This window comes from Pteropus vampyrus, unplaced genomic scaffold (genome assembly GCF_000151845.1).
Source record: "Pteropus vampyrus isolate Shadow unplaced genomic scaffold, Pvam_2.0 Scaffold434, whole genome shotgun sequence".
In the NCBI taxonomy this organism is placed as follows: Eukaryota; Metazoa; Chordata; class Mammalia; order Chiroptera; family Pteropodidae; genus Pteropus; species Pteropus vampyrus.
The window spans coordinates 1,147,139-1,166,417 of NW_011889215.1; the positions used below are offsets into that span (position 1 = coordinate 1,147,139).

Genomic DNA, 19,279 nt, shown 5'->3' on the forward strand with positions numbered 1-19,279 from the left:
AGCAGCTTTATTCATAAATTACAAAACCTGGAAGCAACCAAGATGTCCTTCAGTGGGTGAACAGAAAAAACAAACTGTAGTACATCCAGTACCAAAAAGAAATGAGTTATCAAGCAATAAAAATACAAAAAGGAACCTTAAATTCATATTACTAAATAAAAGAAGCCAATCTAAAAAGACTACATACTGTATGATTCCAACTATATAACATTCTGGAAAAGGCAAATCTGCAGAGACAGTTAAAAAATCAGGGGTTAGGGAATGGAAGGGAAGAATGAATAGGCAGACCAGAGAGGATTTTTAGGGCAGTGAAAATACTCTGTATGATACTACAATGATGGATACATGTACATCTGTCCAAACCCATAGAATATATACCACCATGAGTAAGCCCCAAGGTAAACTACAGACTTCTAATGATTATGATATATAAATGTAGGTTCACCAATCTTAACAAGTGTACCACTCTGGTGGGGTTTTTGATGATGGGGGAGGTTTGGAATGTGTGGGGGTGGGGGAGGGATATAGGAAATCTCTGTATCTCCCCTTCAACTTGTCTAAAAAAAAAGAGTCTTGATTAAAAAATAGGCAAAGGACTTGAAGACATTTCTCCAAGTGTATACAAATGGTCAGTAAGTACATGAAAAAGATGCTCAACATCCTTAGTCACTGAAGAAATGCAAATATAAATCACAATGAGATACCACGTCATACCTACTAGCATGACTATAATTTTAAAAATGGAAAATAACAAGTGTTAGCAAAGATGTGAAGAAATTGGAATCCTTGAATATTGCTGGTGAGAAAGTAAAATACTGAAGCCACTGTGAAAAACAGTTGAGTAGTTCCTCTAAAAGCTAAACATAGAATTATCATATTTATCAGCAATTCCACTTCTAGGTCCAAATCCAAAGGAATTAAAAACAGAGATTCCAATGGATTTGCATACCAATGTTCACAGCAGCATTATTCACAATAGCCAAAAGGCAGAAATAACCCAAGTGTCCAGATGAATAAACAAAATGTGGTACATACATACCCAAAAATATTAGCCATAAAAAAGAATGAAGTTAGTATAGGCTACAACATGGTTCAACCTTTCAACATATGGTAAATGAAATACGCCACAAAGGAACAAATATTGTATGATTCCACTTGTATGTGATACCAAGAATAGGCAAAATCATAGAGATAAAGAGTAGAGGTAACCAGGGACCCGGGAAGGGAGAAATAGGGAGTTATTGCTTAATGAGCAGAGAATGTGTTTGGGGTGCTGAAAGGGTTTTGGAAATAATGGTGATAGTTACACAACATTATAAATAAAATCAATAACATTGAATTATACACTTAAAAATGGTTAAAATGTCAAGCTTTGTTATATATATTTTATCTCACACACACACACACACACACACACACACACACACACACACAAAACATTCAGTTAAAGGTCTGCCTCATTCTTTATACCAAAATTAAGTCCTGGTTGAGCAATAATTTCAACAAAAAATAAATGAAACCATAAAATAAAAAAAAAAACACTGTGGAGAAATTTTTTTGTAATCGCAGAATAGAGAAGGCCTTTCTAAGCCATGGCATAAACGCACACACACACACAACTAGAAAAGGCTGATAAATCTGATTTCATAAAAAATTAAATTTTCTACTTGAAAAAAATACCATATACAAGATCAAAAGATAATAAATTGAAAAAATATTTGCAATACATGACAAAAGCTTAACTTCCTTAATATGTAAAGAGCTCCTACTTATCAAAAAAGGAAAAAATACAAATGGCTTTTAAAAATGAGAAGCTGTTCAATTTCATTCATGACAGAATTATAAATTATAGTAAGACCACTTTCTGCCTATCAGACAAAGATCAAAAGATTGATAATATAACTGTTTGTGAAGATATAGAGAAACGAGCACTTTCTTACACTATTGATGGAAGTATACACTGATACAACTTCTTTGGAAGGTTATTCATTATAGCATTGTTTACAATAGCTAAAGACTAAAATAACCTACATGTCCATTATAGATGAGTGGTTAAATAAATATTTAACTGTTCAAACGAACACATGAGATCTATATAGAAGGATTTCTGATATATATTAAGTAAAAAAAGCAAGGTGCCAAACAGTACACTAATAATTGTTTCATAGCCGCAGGACAGATGGAGGGAAGGAGACAGGCAAGCAGGGCAAAACTTATATATAGATAAAGTATCTCTGGGAAGATATACAAGAAACTGGTTACAGTGATTGCCTATAGAAATAAAGGAACTAGGGAGAATGGGGACAGAGACTTCTTTTTCCACTACATAACCTTCTGTACTGTTTTAATTTTTGCCATGTTCATGTAATCCTAACCAATTTATTTCTTAAAACAGATTCTAAAGTCTTAGATTCTTACCTGGATCTACTACTTAACTGCAATATAAATTTGGAAAAATCTGAGCCTCAGTTTTCCCATTTGTAGCTACCTCTTAGATAATCCACATGAAGTATATATAGCACATGCCTAATACAAACTAAGAGCTCAGTCTAGATTTGTTTTACTCGTGTTAAACTCTCTTCCTCAAAGAGGAGGGCTTCTCAAAGAGAAGTATGATGCATAGCAGAACTTGTTCCACCAAGAACCTTACCTCCCTGACCAGCTATGGCTTATTAAGGGCCATAAGCAAGCCTCAACACTCTAAAATAATGGTTTTTGAAGTATGCAACATAATTAGCTTCTTACCTGGTGTCCTTGCACAAACATTTGACTAGTAAAAGAAAGTGAATGCTTAACCATCATATAATTCAGGATTCACTTAGGAACCTTAAACATAAAGAAAGAAATTTAAGTATGTTCTTCTAATTTAAGTAGAAAACCTATCAATTTGGGATTACCTTAAAGTCCTACTTTTTTCTTATAAAATTAACAGATTACTCTTTTCCAATTTCCTAATTCTTATTTGCTGCTCCATCACAACAGTTCAAGGTAGAATATTCCACAGTACAACAAGGATGCAGTTTTCTGTGTACTATATAGAACAAAGCTATATACCAAGTACTAAAACATTATTTGATATTACACAATAAAGTATTACAACTATTTCACCTTGACAATGATGGAAATTAAGTTACACTAATAGAGGTTTAAAGAATAAAAAATTCAAGATTTGAAATGTGAACCTATGCTTTCTAACTTCACTGGTTAAAATATAAATTAATGCAGAAGCAATTCTTACTGCCATGGAATGACTGCAATTTTCTAAGGCTACCCTGGCAAACCAGCCCTTGACTAGGAATAGAATGGCACACACTCTAGGAGCCATATAACTTTATTCCAACCCACCTAAAGAATTCTGAGGAGCACTGTTAAGTAAACTGTTAAGAGGAACCGATAGCTTTCAGAGTATAAAACTGTTCAAATATAGTGAAAGAAACAAAATAATTCAATGAAATTTTCTTCAGAGGAAAAGCAGTTTGAATCAAAGTTAGAAATGATCAATGACGTGAACCAAATGAAACTGAACAAAGAGCATATTAAAATAAGACATACTGGATTGTGAAAGGAATAAGAACACACATTAAAACAAACATGAAACTATCACATTGAAAAAGATAACAGAAATCCATAGATAAAAGTATTTAATCTTAAATCAGTTTCTTGACCAGATCTCCCCTGGAGATCATGAACCCCAACAGTCTTTAAGAGGCCTATGAATCCCCTGAAATCTAATGCTAAATTTTGGAGGATTTTGGATATTTCTCTTTCACAAGTTTCACCTTAAAGGTGTCAAAAGGTGTCCAAGATTTTTAAAAGCAAAGATTTCACTGTTAAGTCAAAACAACTTCCTGAACCATTACTACTACTCTATCATAAAAAGAATATTAAATTAACACATTAAATACATTAAGATACCGCTACATTCATTTAAAATAGCCTGACAAGGTAGAAGATCATTCCAATTAAGCACCATAACAGAAAACTAGTATTCTACTCAGTAGAGTCAGAATTTATAGTCTTTAAAATTAACCTACTGAATTGTAGCTCTTCCTCGGTTACCAGTTATGTATTAAATTCTATATGCTAAACTGACTTAGTATATGGCTACTTATTAATACCCAAAGTATTAATTAACAACACATTCCATTCACTTCTTGCCATCAAAAATTGAAATGATTCCCTCGGTGCCATTAATCTCAAATAGATTATAAGAAGAAAGCAATGTAGACAGTCACATTGGCAAATTAGGACAACGCTAAAATGAGAATCCTAACGACTAGATCTGGGTCTCAGCTGTATCATTAGTGGATATAAGTCACAATCTCATGTTGGATAGCTGTCTCCTCCGCTGTGAATGAGGGGGTTGGAATAAACCAAGGTGCTAGACTTTAAAAGGGAGCAGTATTTCTTAATGAATACTTACTGAGCATCTAACATGTCTCAGGGCTACGCCAGCAGATGGTGGAAAACAAAGAAAAATGAGGTGACCCTCAAAGATCTAGACAGACAAGTAGACAGTTATAAAAAAATGTGATTAATACTTTGCCTAAAGAGACTACGGTCTAGTCTTGAAGATGTTCCCCTAGATAGATAAAGTAAGCACAGAAGATATCTAACACATACAGACTCCAAGGTGCGAGAAAGCAGGCAATTTTCAACAAGTCAAGGTGTTTGACACAGACTGTGCAACCACATAAAAGCACTGAGTGTAGTAGACACTGCAAGAGAAGTGTTTTAGGCTAAGACAGCTTTGATTTACCTCGCCTAACTGGCCATCCACCATAAGTATTACAAGAATAGAGTTTGCTTGTTATCTTCTAAAAAGTAGCTGATTCACAAATAGTAAAACAGATCTTACTCTAACAATATTTGAACTATAAATTTCTAATAAAGAAAAATGACCAGTCAATTAAGAGTTGTATGGTTTTGAAATTCTGATTAATCAACCAAATTCTTTCTGCACCACCACTTCCTAGAAACATTATTCCATGACTTGGTTTTTGCCATTTTCCTACAGTTCCTTGACAGGCTCACAAAATCCCATTCTCTTTCTCTGCCTTTCTCATGACCCAGCCTGATTCAGACAGCAATCAGTAGTGACTAAAGGAAAAGCACAAAAGCTTTGAACATTTCTCAAAAAGCCAAAATTAATCTCAAATGATATTAATATTAGTTCGTCAGTGAGACCAAATTAAACTTTTCCAGCAATCTCATTTCTGCCAACTGTGCCCTTACAAGGCCAATTCTTCCACCTGTGTGCTCTTGCTCCCACTAGTGCCTGCCTTCTGAGGTTTCTGGCTCCAACAAACATCCCTTCTACTTCTTCAACCTCCAACTTCTTTCTTAGGCTTAAGCCCCCTCATCATGTAAACCTATCAAGTCACCCTCCTCTGGTAAAAAGTCATTATTTGACAAATATTTATCAAGTGCCTACTAGGTGCCTGACTCTGTGCAAGCGTTGGCACTGCCCAAATGAAGCTCTAATAAGGTCATGAAGATAAACTAAATCTATTTTGCTCCATAACAAATAATAATAAAATAATCTTTCTGCAAGCTTTTAAATAATAAGGTGAAAAGTAAAAGTTCTCATACAACTAAGTAAGTCCAGCTTTTAGTTATTTAGTTTTTGCTCAAGAGCAAAGCCTTTCCTTTCCTAGTCCGATTAGCACTGCCAAAAAAGCACAACTCTTCTGAAACAATGTCATAAATATCACCCATTGCTGTGCTATATAAAGCAGAAAGCCCAAACACTTTTTCCCTACTCAAGCAAATTTGCTAAATGCAAATTGTTAATAATCTCCTGCTGCATTAGATCTAATGCACTATTATGAAAGGGGAAGTTGTGGGATGCTGTAGAAGTATATAACAGGAATCATACTCTACATAGGAGAAATCTATAACAGGAATCATACTCTACATAGGAAGGTCAGGAAGGTACCCCCAAGGAAGTGAGACTTCAGGGATGAGCAGGAGGTAGTTAAGCAAAAGGGGAAAGAAAAGGGGGAAAGTTGTGCTAATGCAAAGAGAACAAAATTTACAAAGGCCCAAAGAAGAGCAGACAGACATATTTAAAGGAATAGAACCTAGTGGAAAAGAGAAGAAAGTCATGTAGGGAAGCAGGACATGTGGTCTTCTGAACCACAGGAAACATTTGAATTTTACAAGCAATGGGAAATCATCGAACGTTTTAAGTAGAGAAGTCACATAATCATGCTTAATTTTAGCTACCTTCCCCCACTCCATCCCATCAAGTTGGGCTTCTTAAAAGAGCAGTGGTACACTTACTTGTTTGTACTTCTTCCCACCTCCTCTTCTCAATGCCCAGCCATCTAACTTCTGTGCTCTCCCGAAATTGTTCTTTTTAAGGTATCTGTTGATCTTCTAGTTGTTAATTTGATGGGCCCTTTCTGTTTTGACCTTATTTGTCCCATCTGCAGCATGTGGCCCTGCTGACTATCAATTCCCTCCACACCCCACCACCTATTTTCTCCCCATTTCTATGGCCATTCTCTCCAGTCTTTTTTTGCAAGCTCTTTTTTCTCTACATGTGCCCTTAAACGTTGTTGTCTGTCTAGATTCTGTCCTTAGTCTTTGGCATTTCCAAATCCTCTATAATTTTCCCTGGGTGAACTCATCCACATCTAGGACCTCAAACACCACCTTTGTGCTCATGATTCCCAAAATTATATTTCCAGCTCAGACCTCACCTGAACTCCAAATTTATATATCAAACCATTTCCATTTTGATGTTTTATAGGTACTTCAAATGGAACAGTTTCAAAACCAAACATTTCAAATCTGTATCTCCCCTTTCATTCCTCCTGCCACTGCCTTAGTTCAGGAACTGAACATTCCAGGTTTACTCCAAGAGACTACATTCCTGTGCTACCTGTCTACGACTGGCCCCATTCAACCCACTGGTAGAATGATCTTGCTAAAAAATAAATATAATATGATCATAGTACTTCTGGGCTTAAAATTCCTCAGTGATACCTATCAACGAGCTCAAATTCCATAGTCTGATTTACAAGAGCCTCATAGGCTCTTACTCTTGGGCACCTCAACTTCACACCACACTCCTCGCCAAGTTAAAATATTGGTGGTTCTCTTGGCATTCTATGTTTTGTGCTTTTGCGCACATTTCTTCCTTTTCTGGAACACTAATTCTCTCTCCCTCCTTTATTCTCTTTATCTGGCCAACTTGTCCTTCAAGACTTAAGTAAGGCTCTCTCTGCTCCAGGAAGTTTCACCAGAATTACCAGTGTACCCTTTTGGGGGATATACAGCCCTCTCCCTGTGCCTACCACCAGCTTTTGTACTTATCACTTTTACATTTTCATCTGTTTACCTATTTACTACTCCTCCCTAAGTTGTATCTGTGAGAGCACAGACTTAAGTCTAACACTGGCACATGACACGTGTGTTATGAGTCAATGAATGAAAATACAGAATTGCAATGGGGCCCTCAAGAGAACAAGTCCTAGGATTTAAGATACTGAAAAACAGAAACTTTATCAGTGGCATTCTCTGTTGAATTTCCAAGGCCCAGAGCAGGAGATGGCATGCCACCGATGCTCAGCATATATTGGCAGAATGGCTGAATGGCTACTATAGAATAAAAAGAAACCACTTCCTCAACTCTTTCTAAGCTTGCTGTCCATTACTAACTTTCTTGGTTTGTGACCTACTTTTACTGTAACACCACTGTGTACTGACATGATTTCTCCTGACCAAACTAATATTCTTGTTCTTCCATTAGGAAAAAAATAATGAGCATTGACCAAACTACTGAACTAAAGGATTCCTAGGCAGGAGTCCACAAAGGGGTTTTCTGAAATCGTTGAAACTAAATGTGAAAGTGCATTTTTTTAATTGAGGGATTACAGTTTCCATTGACTTTTCAAGGATGTTAATGATAAAAACAAACAAACAAACTGCTTAACCAAAATGTTAAGCTGAATTAACGTGCAGCATTAACTTTTCTCAAATCTGTATTTTGATATATGACTAGCAACTTGGAGAGTAGCCTCTGCTAAAACAAATGTAACTGGAGAAGACACAGCTGGCAAGCTCTCACATCGATCCCTAGTAGAAGATGCATTTAAAATTTTCTATAATTGGCAAAGTCCTTACCAGCATTCTTTAAAGTTAGTTTAGTACCCTATTCTAACATACTCTGCACCCATGTGAATCAAGGTATTTATTTTACTTCCTACTTAATGTGTTCAAGAGGAAAATGTTACATTCTGAAGATAATGATAAAAAACATTTTTACTGTCATCTACTTAAACCCAAGGACCATCAAGATTTACAGAAAAGCCCTTTTTTCCCCCTTCTTTTACTATACACAGTGAACGAAACAGCAGGAGCAGCATTTAACGCACAACCACTCAATTCAATCTTAGAAATAATACGCTAACAATTAAACAGGCAATTAAGTCTTTTAAAAGAAATAAAATCAAGTTCTGTTTGAATTAAACGGCTCTTTAGTTAAGGTAAAGAAGCTAGTCACAAAAGAGTTCAACTATATGAATTCATTTACAAGAGTTTGAAAACAGGCAATACCTATAGGATGGAGGAGAGGGCATGACAGCACTCTCTGGGGTGATGGAAAGGTTATTTTTGATTTGAGTGGTTCCTGCACAGGTGTATGTTTATGAAGCTCACTTAACTACACACATACGACCTGTGTACTTTATTGGATATAAAGTGTGCCTCAGTAAAGAAAATTGAAAAGAGAATGGCATCCTTAGTATTTCTTTTAACTAACACAACCAATGCCTATTCTCATTCCTAGAACCTCTACGTGGAAGACGACCCACACGTCAGATATTGGGCTAGAAAATTAAGGCTGCTGTTCGGCTAGGAGCTCTCGCCACCACCGCGGTCCAGGCACCAGCATTTCGAGAGGCCCAGGTATCACCCACAACCAAGGAAAGAAACTTTGGAAATGGGTGTCCCTGCAGGCCTCTGCCCGCCCGGCCACAAAACACCTGTCTGCGGGCAAAGCCAGACACGGCGGCGGGCTAAGCAATCGCGAGGCCCAGCCGCTCCGCGCTGCGAGCCCACAAGGCCCAGCCGCTCTTCCTGACGTCCCCCGCGGCATCGCGGATTGCCAGCAGGTCTCACCGGTACTCTACCATTCCCAGCACCAGCCTTCCGGCCTCTTGAGTCACACCCAAGCCCCCGGCCCAGGAAACACGTCCACGGCCGCCGCAGCGCGCCGCTGTGGAGCTGCCCTCCAGAACTAACTCTGCGCTTGCGCTTCCGGAACACCCCTCCCCCGCGATCTAAAGTCTTTTTTTCAAAAGGGACCAAGACTGTAGGCGCAGGCGCAGCCCTGACGCGGCCCGCGCCGCCACTTCCGTCCTGGGCGCGGGTCGGGGGAGGTGTGAGGGCGTCAGCGGGCACGAGCCTGGGTCCACGGAGGAGCACGGCGGCTGCCGTGCGAGCCCTGGACTCACCAAGTACAGCTGCTGCCAACGATTCTGGGCATCCAACTCCTCAAACTCCCGCTCGATGGTGGCGGACATGACCCCCCAGAGCGAGTCAGCGCGAACGGAGGCCGTGCTGGCGGAGAGGCTCAGGCCCCCGCACGATCCGGGGAGCGTGCTGGCGCTGTGGCGCATGCGCGCTCCGCGCCCCGCCCGCCCCCACGCTGAGTCGCTAGCCGCGGGGAAAGTACCTGGAGCGTCAGACGTCAGCGCGCCGGCGCGTCGTGGGGCCGGGCGGCGGTGGGGCGGGGCGCGGCGCTGGAGGAGGCGTGGTTCAGAGGGAGCCCAGGTAGAGAGGGTGGAGCGGAGCGGACCGCCGGAAGGCGTGTGTCCCGGGTCTTTTGGCAGTAAGTGGTCTGCTCCCCGGACTGGCGGGAGAAAAGAGGTGTAGTACCAGGATGAATAGAGCATGCCAAGGAAATGCACTAAGACCTCCTCCTCCTTGCTGTCCAGTTTTTTTTAAACATTTAGGTCAGTTTAGCGACGTATGTCCAGCTTTGGAACAAAGTTCTCAGCCTTTTTGGAAAACATAAACCAGCCCTAATGCCACATACTTAACGCCTGGGGGTGATTTTGCGACAAGTAAATCACTATAGCAAAAGGAGAGGCAACCTCTCCTGGATTTAGGGAGAATACAGCTTGTTAAGTAAATGTTACAGAATTTACAAATTGCTGATGATTGTAGAAAGAACATATCCTTTACCTGAGGGCGGTGCCCAACCTTTTTGGTACCAGGTACTTACTGGTGCTGCTATGAGAATCTAATGCTTGATTACCTGAGGTAAAGCTAAGGCAGTGATGCTAGCACTGGGGAGAAAATACAGATGAAGCTTAGCTCACCTGCCCACCGCTCACCTCTTGCTATGCCCCGCCACAACAGGCCTCAGGTACCTGTCTGCGGTCTCGGGGTTGGGGAACCCACTGCTTTACCAAACAGACTAGCAGAAATCATCTCACTTCAGATTAAGCAGATTAAGGTAATTTATTGTTGGTAAACTCACGTGCTTATAATATTTTAGTATGTCATCTCCATAAGAAATGGAAGGGTTTTTTAAAAAACAAAATTCAACAAATTTGAAGGTCTAAATTGGCTTTGATAAGCAATTGATGAAGTGGGCAGCACCCCGTCTAGCAATTAGAAGGGTGCTCTGAGAGATTATACAAAGTGGAAGGGTTTTTTTTTTTTTTTTTTTGAAAGGAAATTGGAGCAAGGGAGCTATTAAGAAAAGAAAGGATTATTTTCATACTAGGACATTTTTTTCTGGGAGATAGGGAAAGGCAAGGTTTTTATCATACAGATTGCCTCTTCTTTCTAGGGTTGGGAATGGAGGTGGAGAAGCCCCACTTAATGCTAGTCAAAGATTACCTCATTGGTATTGACCAGAAAATTCCAAACTCTGTGTTTCTGGAAGAGGTTGAAATAGCATTTAGGTTAGATATTAAACCTGGGTTTGATATTTTGGGCTTTGGTACAAGTGACACTATTTTGTTGAATTTTGTTTGTTAAATTTTATTTTTTTTTTAACAAGTCCAATTTCACTCCCACTATAACAATGTTCCCCAGCCCCCGGGCCCCATGGCTTATTAGGAACAGAGCTGCACAGCAGGAGGTGAGCAGTAGGCAAGCTAGCAAAGCTTCATTTGTATCTGCAGCTGCTTCCCAGCACTAAAGCCTCAGCTCCACCTCAGATCATCAGGCATTAGATTCTCATAGGAGCACTGGTCCCTGGTGCCAAAAAGATTGGGGACCTCTGCACTAAAGACTCATTGCAGTGGTCCCTATAGCTATTACAATAGTTCCCCCACCCTTGAAAAATTTTTGCTCACCTCATCCTCCACAAGAATCTTGAATAATTTTTCTTTAACAAATTAAAATTTTAATTTCTCAGTTGCACCAATATGAACAGAAAAGGGGTTCTATAATAAATCTGACTGAACGTAACCTCACAAGGTGATCTAATCATAAAAATCGTCACTGGGTAGATTCTGATGAGTAATCATTTCCCAGGTCTATAAAAAGGTTTATCTTTGCTTTAAGCAAGCTCTGTCCATTGTTCTTGTGCATCCAGGTTAACACACCTTTGAAATGCTACAGTAATCCTCTTTTTCAGATCCCTCTGAGGTATAACCACTGTGGGGAAGGTACAAATTTTCCTCTATTCTTCAGGTCCTTCTGGCTGGTCTAATAATCAAATAGTAAGACAGGAGGGCAGCTTCCTCCTGTTGAATTAGAAAAGTCAGCTACTGGAGCCTGATAAGTTTTACAAGAATATCCTCCCTGGAGTATCACCGATTGGCATCAAGGAGCCAGCCTTGAGAGGCATACTAGCAACAAGGGACTCTCCCTATCACTGCACATGCACAGTGAGGCCCAAGAGTGTCCCTAAGGTGAACCTTCCCTAATTTAGATCTTGCTTAGAGGTGGAGATTTAAGATGCTAATGAAACGTGACTCATAAAAGTAGTATGTAGTGGCACTGTGCATGCGTTAAAAGAAACTGCCTCTACATGTGTTAGGGAGGGACCAGAGGAAAATGAGAAATGACCCTTACTTTTTGAGTTCCCATAAATATGCTGTTCCTGTAACCCTCGAGAAGCCACATCTGTTCTCTTTTGGAGTGTGCTAACTTGGTGCATCAAATGTTCACTTTAATAAACCTTATTCGCACATTCTCTTGATTTTTATCCTGAAAGGGGCAAAGACCCCTGCACCAGTAACAACGGGAGACAGATTAGCAAGAGAAAATAACCAAATTTGATACGTACATATATATGGGAACTCTGCATACATGAAAGAGTCAGACCCCACATGCAGGAGAGGTTCAGAGATAGGGAGATCTAGGTATGTAAGACATTCTGAGCTGGGAAGAGGTAATGCACTTTGGAGGTGTCAAAAGGTGAAGGATGTACTAAACATCATTGCAGGATGATAAGAAGAGCAGATGTTTAGTAAATAAAAGTTTTTCCTGCCTTATGGGGGTTGAAAAAGGTTGTTGCTGATTATTATTATAGACAAGATTCCTAATTCAAGTTCTTCTAGGTAGTTAAAAGAGGGGCAGAAGTATCTCTTGAGCATAAAGCTAAAATTGCCTTTTGCACAAAACAATTCATATACCACTGAGACACACCTAGGGGTGGCTCATTCTGAACCCCCACACCAACCTCAAGGGAGTACATGATCTCATTAATACGTAATCATCCTTTAATTCTCTCCTTAATTCCAAATGCAAAAAAGAAACTGCATGGGGTCTACCGCCATGCCACCCTGAACATGCCCGATCTCTTCTGATCTCGGAAGCTAAGCAAGATGGGAGACCACCTAGGAATACCAGGTGCAGTAAACGTTTAAAAAAGAAAGAAAGAAAGAAAAGAAAAAAAAAGAAAGAAACTGCAAAACTCATTCTCTAGAACACCAGTGATCTTCCCTCCTGGAATGTCATCTGTTTGGCTCACATGAACTCATAAAAATTCTCTACAGGTTTGACTGTTTCTGATGTTGACACTAGGCACATTTTATTTTATTTCTTTAATTTATTTTTCTTATGGTGACATTGGTTAACGAAATCCAGTAAGTTTCAGGTGTACAATGTAACAGTAAACCCTATATATGTATATTACACTGTGTGTTCAACTCCCACAGTTAGAATTCTTTCTGTCACCACATATTGACCCCTTTTATCCCATCTACCTCCTCCTTCTGCACTCCCCCCACCTTCTGTTAACCACTTCTGTTCCATGTCTGTGAGTCTCTGATTGTCCTGTTCGTTGTTACTTTTAGGTTTATATTCCACATATAAGTGATATCATGTGATTTTCAACTTTCTCTGTCTGGATTATTTTGCTTAGCATGATTAATTTCGAGGTCCATCCATGTTGTCACAAATGGAAGTATTTCATCTCTTCTTATTGGCTCAGTAATATTCCATTGCATATATGTACCACAGCTTTTTTAGCCAATCATCTATCGTAGGACACTTTGGTTGCTTCCATGTCCCGGCCACTGTGAATAATGCTGCTATGAACACTGGTGTGCAAATATCTTTTCGGATATGAGTTTTCAAGTCTTTGGGGTAAATACCCAGTAGAAGGATTGCTGGATCATATGGTAGATCAATTCTTAGTTTTTTGAGGAACTTCCATACTGTTTTCCATAGTGGCTGTACCAATTTGCAGTCCCACCATCAGTGTATGAGGGTTCCTTTTTCTCCACATCCTCTGCATCACTTCTTATTACTTGTCTTGTTGATAACAGCTATTTGAACAGATGTGAGTTAGTATCTCATTGTGGTTTTTATTTTTATTTCCCTAATAGCGATATTGAGCATCTTTTCATATGTTTGTTGGCCATTTGTATGTTTTCTTGGGAGAAATGTCTGTTCAGCTCCTCTGCCCAGTTTTTTTTTTTTATTGGATTCTTTGTTTTTATGTTGTTATTGAGTTGTATGAGTTCTTTGTATATTTTCGATATTAGGCCCTTATTGGAGGTGTGCCTTGCAAATATCTTCTCCCATTCAGATGATTGTCTCTATACCTTGTGGAAAAAAGCAGAAGCTTTTTAAATTTTATGTAGTCCCATTCATTTATTTTTGCTCTTTTTTCCTTGCCTTTGAGGTCAAAATCATAAAATCTTCTTTGAGTCCAACCAAAGTCCTTGAGTTTAGTTCCTATGTTTTCTTTTATGCAATTTATTGTTTCAGGTCTCATATTCAGGTCCTTAATCCATTTTGAGTTAATTTTGGTGTGTGGTGATAGACAACAAACAGTCTAGTTTCATTCTTTTGCAGGTGGCTTTCCAATTTTCCCAGCACCATTTATTGAAGAGGCTTTCCTTTCTGCACTGTATGTTTTTGGCTTTTTTGTTGAAAATTATTTGCCCATATAAAGATGGGTATACTTCTGGACTCTTGATTCTATTCTACTGGTCCGTGTGTCTGTTTTTCTGCCAATAGCATCTTGTTTTAATTATTGTCACTTTGTAGTATAATTTGAAGTAAGGCAGAGTGATGCCTCCAGCCTTGTTCTTTTTTCTCAGGATGGCTTTGGCAATCCGGGGTCTTTTGTGCTTCCATACAAATCTGATGATTTTTTGTTCTATTTCTTTAAAAAATGCCAATGGGATATTGATGGGGATTGCATTAAATCTGTATAATGCTTTAGGTAATATGGTCATTTTAACTACATTGATTCTTCCAATTCAAGAACACAGAATATCTTTCCATTTCTTTGTATCTTCTTTTATTTCTTTTAATAGGGTCTTATGGTTTTCATTATATAGGTCCTTCATATGTTTTGTTAGATTTCTTCCTAGGTATTTTATTCTTTTTGTTGTAATTGCAAAAGGAATTATTTTTTCCACTTCTTTTTCTGACACTTCATTATTAGAGTATATGAACATCGATTTTATATCCAGAGACTTTACTGTATTTGCTTTCTGTTTCTAGTAGTGTTCTTGCGGAGTCTTTAGGATTTTCTATGTAGAGAATCGTGTCATCCGCAAATAGTGACAATTTGACTTCTTCATTTCCTATTTGGATGCCTTTTATATTTTTCTCTTGCCTAATTGTACTCGCTAGGACCTCCAATGTTATATTGGATAACAGTGGCTATAGTGGACAGCCTTTCCTTGTTCCTGATCTTAGAGGGAAGGCTTTTAGTTTTTTACCATTAAGTATAATGTTGGCTGAGGGTTTGTCATGTATGGCCTTTATTACATTAAGGTACTTTTCTTCTACAACAATTTTGTTAAGTGTTTTGATTATAAATAGATGCTGTGTCTTGTCGAAAGCTTTTTCTACATCTCTTGATACGATCATATGATTCTTATTTTTAAATTTGTTTATGTGGTGTATCACATTAATCGATTGACATATGTAAACCATCCCTGTGCCCTTGGGATGAAGCCCACTTGATCGTGCTTATAATCTTTTTAATATGTTGCTGTATTCAGTTCACTAGTATCTTATTTAGGATTTTTGCCTCTGTATTCATGAGAGATATTGGTCTGTAGTTTTCTTTTTGTGTGTTATCTTTACGAGGTATTGGTATCAGGGTAATATTGGCTTCATAAAATAAGTCGAGAAGTACTCCCTCTTCTTCAATTTTTTGGAAGAGTTTGAGGAGAATAAGTATTAAATCTTCTTTGAATGTTTGGTAGAATTCACTGGTGAATCCATCTGGTCCTGGACTTTTACTTTTTGGTAGGTTTTTGATGATTGTTTCCATTTTATACTGCTAATCAGTCTATTTAGATTTTCCAGTTATTCTTGGTTCAGTCTAGGAACGTTGTATTTTTTTAAGTACTGGTCCATTTCTTCTAGGTTATTAAATTTGGTGTTATATACTTTTTCATAGTATTCTTGTATAATCCTTTGTATTTTGTGGTGTCTGTTGAAATTTCCCCCCTTTCATCTCTGATTTTGTTTATTTGTGTCCTTTCTCTTTTTTCTTTAGTGAATCTAGCCAGGTGTTTGTCAATTTTATTCACCTTCTCAAAAAACCAACTCTTTGTTGCATTTATTTTTTTCTATTTTTTTGTTTGTTTGTTTTCAATTTTATTTAATTCTGCTCTAATTTTGATTATTTCTTTCCTGCTGCTGACTTTAGGCTTCATTTGTTCTTTCTTTACTAGTTTTTTTTTTTTTTAAGATGGAGCATTAGGTTGTTTATTTGGGCTCGTTCTTGTTTTTGGAGACAGGCCTGTAATGATATGAACTTTCCTTTTATTACTGCTTTTGCCATGTCCTAAAAGTTTTGATATGCTGTACTATCATTATCATCATTTCTTTTTATCTCTTGATCTCTTTTTCATTTTTTCTCTGACCCGGTTATTCTTCAGTAGCATGTTATTTAATCTCCATGTATTTGTGGTTCTTCCCACTTTCTTTTTTTAGTTGATCTCCAGCTTCAAAGCATTATGATCAGAGAACATGGTTGGTATGATTTCAACCCTCTTCTTTTTGTTGAGGCTATCTCTGTGTCCCAGTATGTGGTCGATCCTTGAGAATATTCCGTGTGCACTAGAGAAGAATGTATAAGTAGTTATTTTGTGTTTAAAGGCTGTATAAATATCAATTATGTCCAATTGGTTTAATGTGTCATTTAAGGATGTTATTTCCTTATTGATTTTCTGTTTTGATGATGTGTCCATATTCAACAGTGGGGTATTTAGGTCCCCTACTATGACAGTGTTTTGGTCTGTTTCTCCCTTTAATTCTGTTAGTAATTGCTTTACATATTTCGGGGCTCCCTGATTGGGAGGATAGATATTAATAAGTGTTATATCTTTTTGGCGTATGATTCCCTTTATCATTATGAAGTGTCCTTCAGTATCTTTCTTTACCTTTTTGTTATTTTGAAGTCTATTTCACCCAATATTAATATCGCTACTCTCACTTTTTCTCTGAATGTCATTTTCTTGAAATATCATTTTTCACCCTTTCACTTTGAGTCTATATTTGTCTTTGGAACTGAGATGTGTCTGCTGGAGGCAGCATATGATTGAATTTAATTTTTGATCCAATCTGCAACTCTGTGCCTTTTTATTGGTGAGTTCAGTTGATTTATATTTAGGGTGATTATTGAAATATGAGGTTTTCCTATAGCCATTTTATCTTTTGTTTTCTGGTAGCTTGGTGTTTCCATTGCTTCCTTTTCTTTGTGTGTCTGTTTTTCCTATTTTGGTTGGGTTGTGGGTTTTCCCTCAGGTACTTCTTGTTTCATGTTATATATTTCAGTTTTGAATCTTTGGTGTGTGGTTACCATTATGAATATGTAAAGGATAGTTATATATATACAGTCGTCCGTTTTATTCTGCGTGTGCCCGATCTCCATTCTCCTTTGCAAATTTGAATTTGAATCCTCCCCTTTTCTGTCATTGTTGTCTCAATTTGTCCCTATGTATGCTGAACATTCATTACTACCTTGCAATAGCAAATCTCTTCTTATTGTTTAAGCTTATAATGCCCTGTTCATAGTAAGGGTTGTACTCCTCTGCTTCTTTCTGCCTGCTAGATGCCTTACTCCTAGTTATGTATTTATTTAAGGGAGCTGACCCCTTTCAGTATTTCCCATAATGCGGGCCTCATACTGGAGAATTTCCTCAATTTTTGTATGTCTGAAAAGGTCTTTATTTCTCCTTTATATCTAAAGGAGAGCTTTGCTGGATACATTATTCTTGGCTGGAAGTTCTTTTCATTTAATAATTTGAATATTTTATTCCACTCCTTTCTGGCCTTTAAAGTTTGCGCTGAGAATTCTGACGATAATCTAATGGGTTTTCTTTTATTGGTTACTGTCTTCTTTTCCCTGGCTGCCCTGAGAATTCTTTCTTTGGCATTGATTTTTGATAATTCTAATACAATGTATCTTGGAGAAGGCTTTTTTGGATTCAGATAATTGGATGTTCTGTTGACTTCTTGAATTCCAAGCTCCAGTTCATTCCTTAGATTTGGAAAATTCTTGTCAACTATTTGTCCCAAACTGCTTTCTAATCCTTGCTCCTTTTACTCTCCTTTGAGAATACCCATTATTTTTGTTTCCTCTCCTGATGGTATCAGCTAGTTCTTGTATTTCTCTTTCATTATTTTTCATTCTTCGGTTTCTCTCTTCTTCCTTCTGATTTATTTCTAGATTTCTGTCTTCAATATCACTGATCCTTTCCTCCATTTGGTCGACTCAATTTCCCAAGCTTGCTATTTCATTTTTCATCTCTTTCAATGTGTTCTTTATCTCCAGAAGTTTTATTGGTTCTTTTTGAAGGTTTCAATCTCCTTGCTAAAAACTGATTCTGCTGATCTAGTTGTTTTTTCAATTTCTGTGGTAGCTCTTATGTGCATATCCCATGCTCAGACATGCTGGTGTGCAGATTGGATGTTTTTTGTTGAGTTTTAGATGTTCAGCTTACTGTTGTTTCAAGGGGAGAGAACTGAGGACATCTCTTGCTCTGCCATGTTTCTGACATCACCACTAGCCATATTATAAATGCTCAATAGCCACACGTGGCTAGTGGATAATGTATTGCAGCATACACTTGTTATTGAAGTTCTGTGGGACAGAACTGCCTGAGATTAAAATACTTGGGACAAAGTAATGTCTTTTTACATGTAAATAATGAAAACAGTGATCAGAAAAAAAAGTAAACTATTGGAACTAGAAGAAATCTTGTAACAGATATTAAGCAGTCAACCAGACTTTCTACTTCAATAATATAATTTAGGAATACAGCAAGTCACTCAACATCATTTCATTATAAGGTTGATGAAATTCTGTAGGAACTTAACTCTTGTTTATATCGATTACCCTATGGTAAAATTGGTTTTGTTATATGTTACTTCGCTTAAAGTCACGGAACCTATTAAAGATGTTAAATACATGAAAGCTCCCTCCAGAAATACCTCACAATCTAATTGTCTTGGTTTCTGAAATTCTGTCATTGAAATTGTTGAAAAAACAAAATTGAACTGAATATGTTTGGAGATCTAATTGGCTTTATTAAATGATTCATGAATCAAGCAACATCTAATCTAGCAACTAGAAGAGAATTTGGAGGAGGTATACAAAATGGAAGGAATTTGTAGGAAGAAGGGTGGGGCAAGGGAGCTATTAGTAAAATTAAAGAAAGGATTATTTGGGGGCAAGGACCTTTTTAGGGGATGAGAAGGAGAAGGGTTTTTATTATGTAGATTGCTTCTTCTTTCTATGGAGGATGGAAAGGGACTATAGGACAGATTACCTCACTGATGCTTGACCAGAAAATTCCATACTGGTGGATTAAGATTGTTTCTGGAA

At 37.9% G+C, this 19,279-nt stretch overlaps 1 protein-coding gene across 4 annotated transcripts in view; it reads right to left on the reverse strand.

Annotated features, from left to right (window-relative positions):
• Positions 1–9,710, reverse strand: part of PTPN2 (protein tyrosine phosphatase, non-receptor type 2) — a 70,586-nt gene extending 60,876 nt beyond the window's left edge. For 3 of the 4 annotated variants that reach the window (XM_011381310.2, XM_023523962.1, XM_011381306.2), the window contains exon 1: positions 9,465–9,710. In XM_011381310.2, coding sequence (XP_011379612.1) covers positions 9,465–9,629 — 165 coding nt within the window. In that variant the 5' untranslated portion in view covers positions 9,630–9,710. The remainder of the gene's footprint in view (positions 1–9,464) is intronic. The other variant, XM_011381311.2, reaches the window with a different exon arrangement.
• Positions 9,711–19,279: the final 9,569 nt, after the last annotated feature.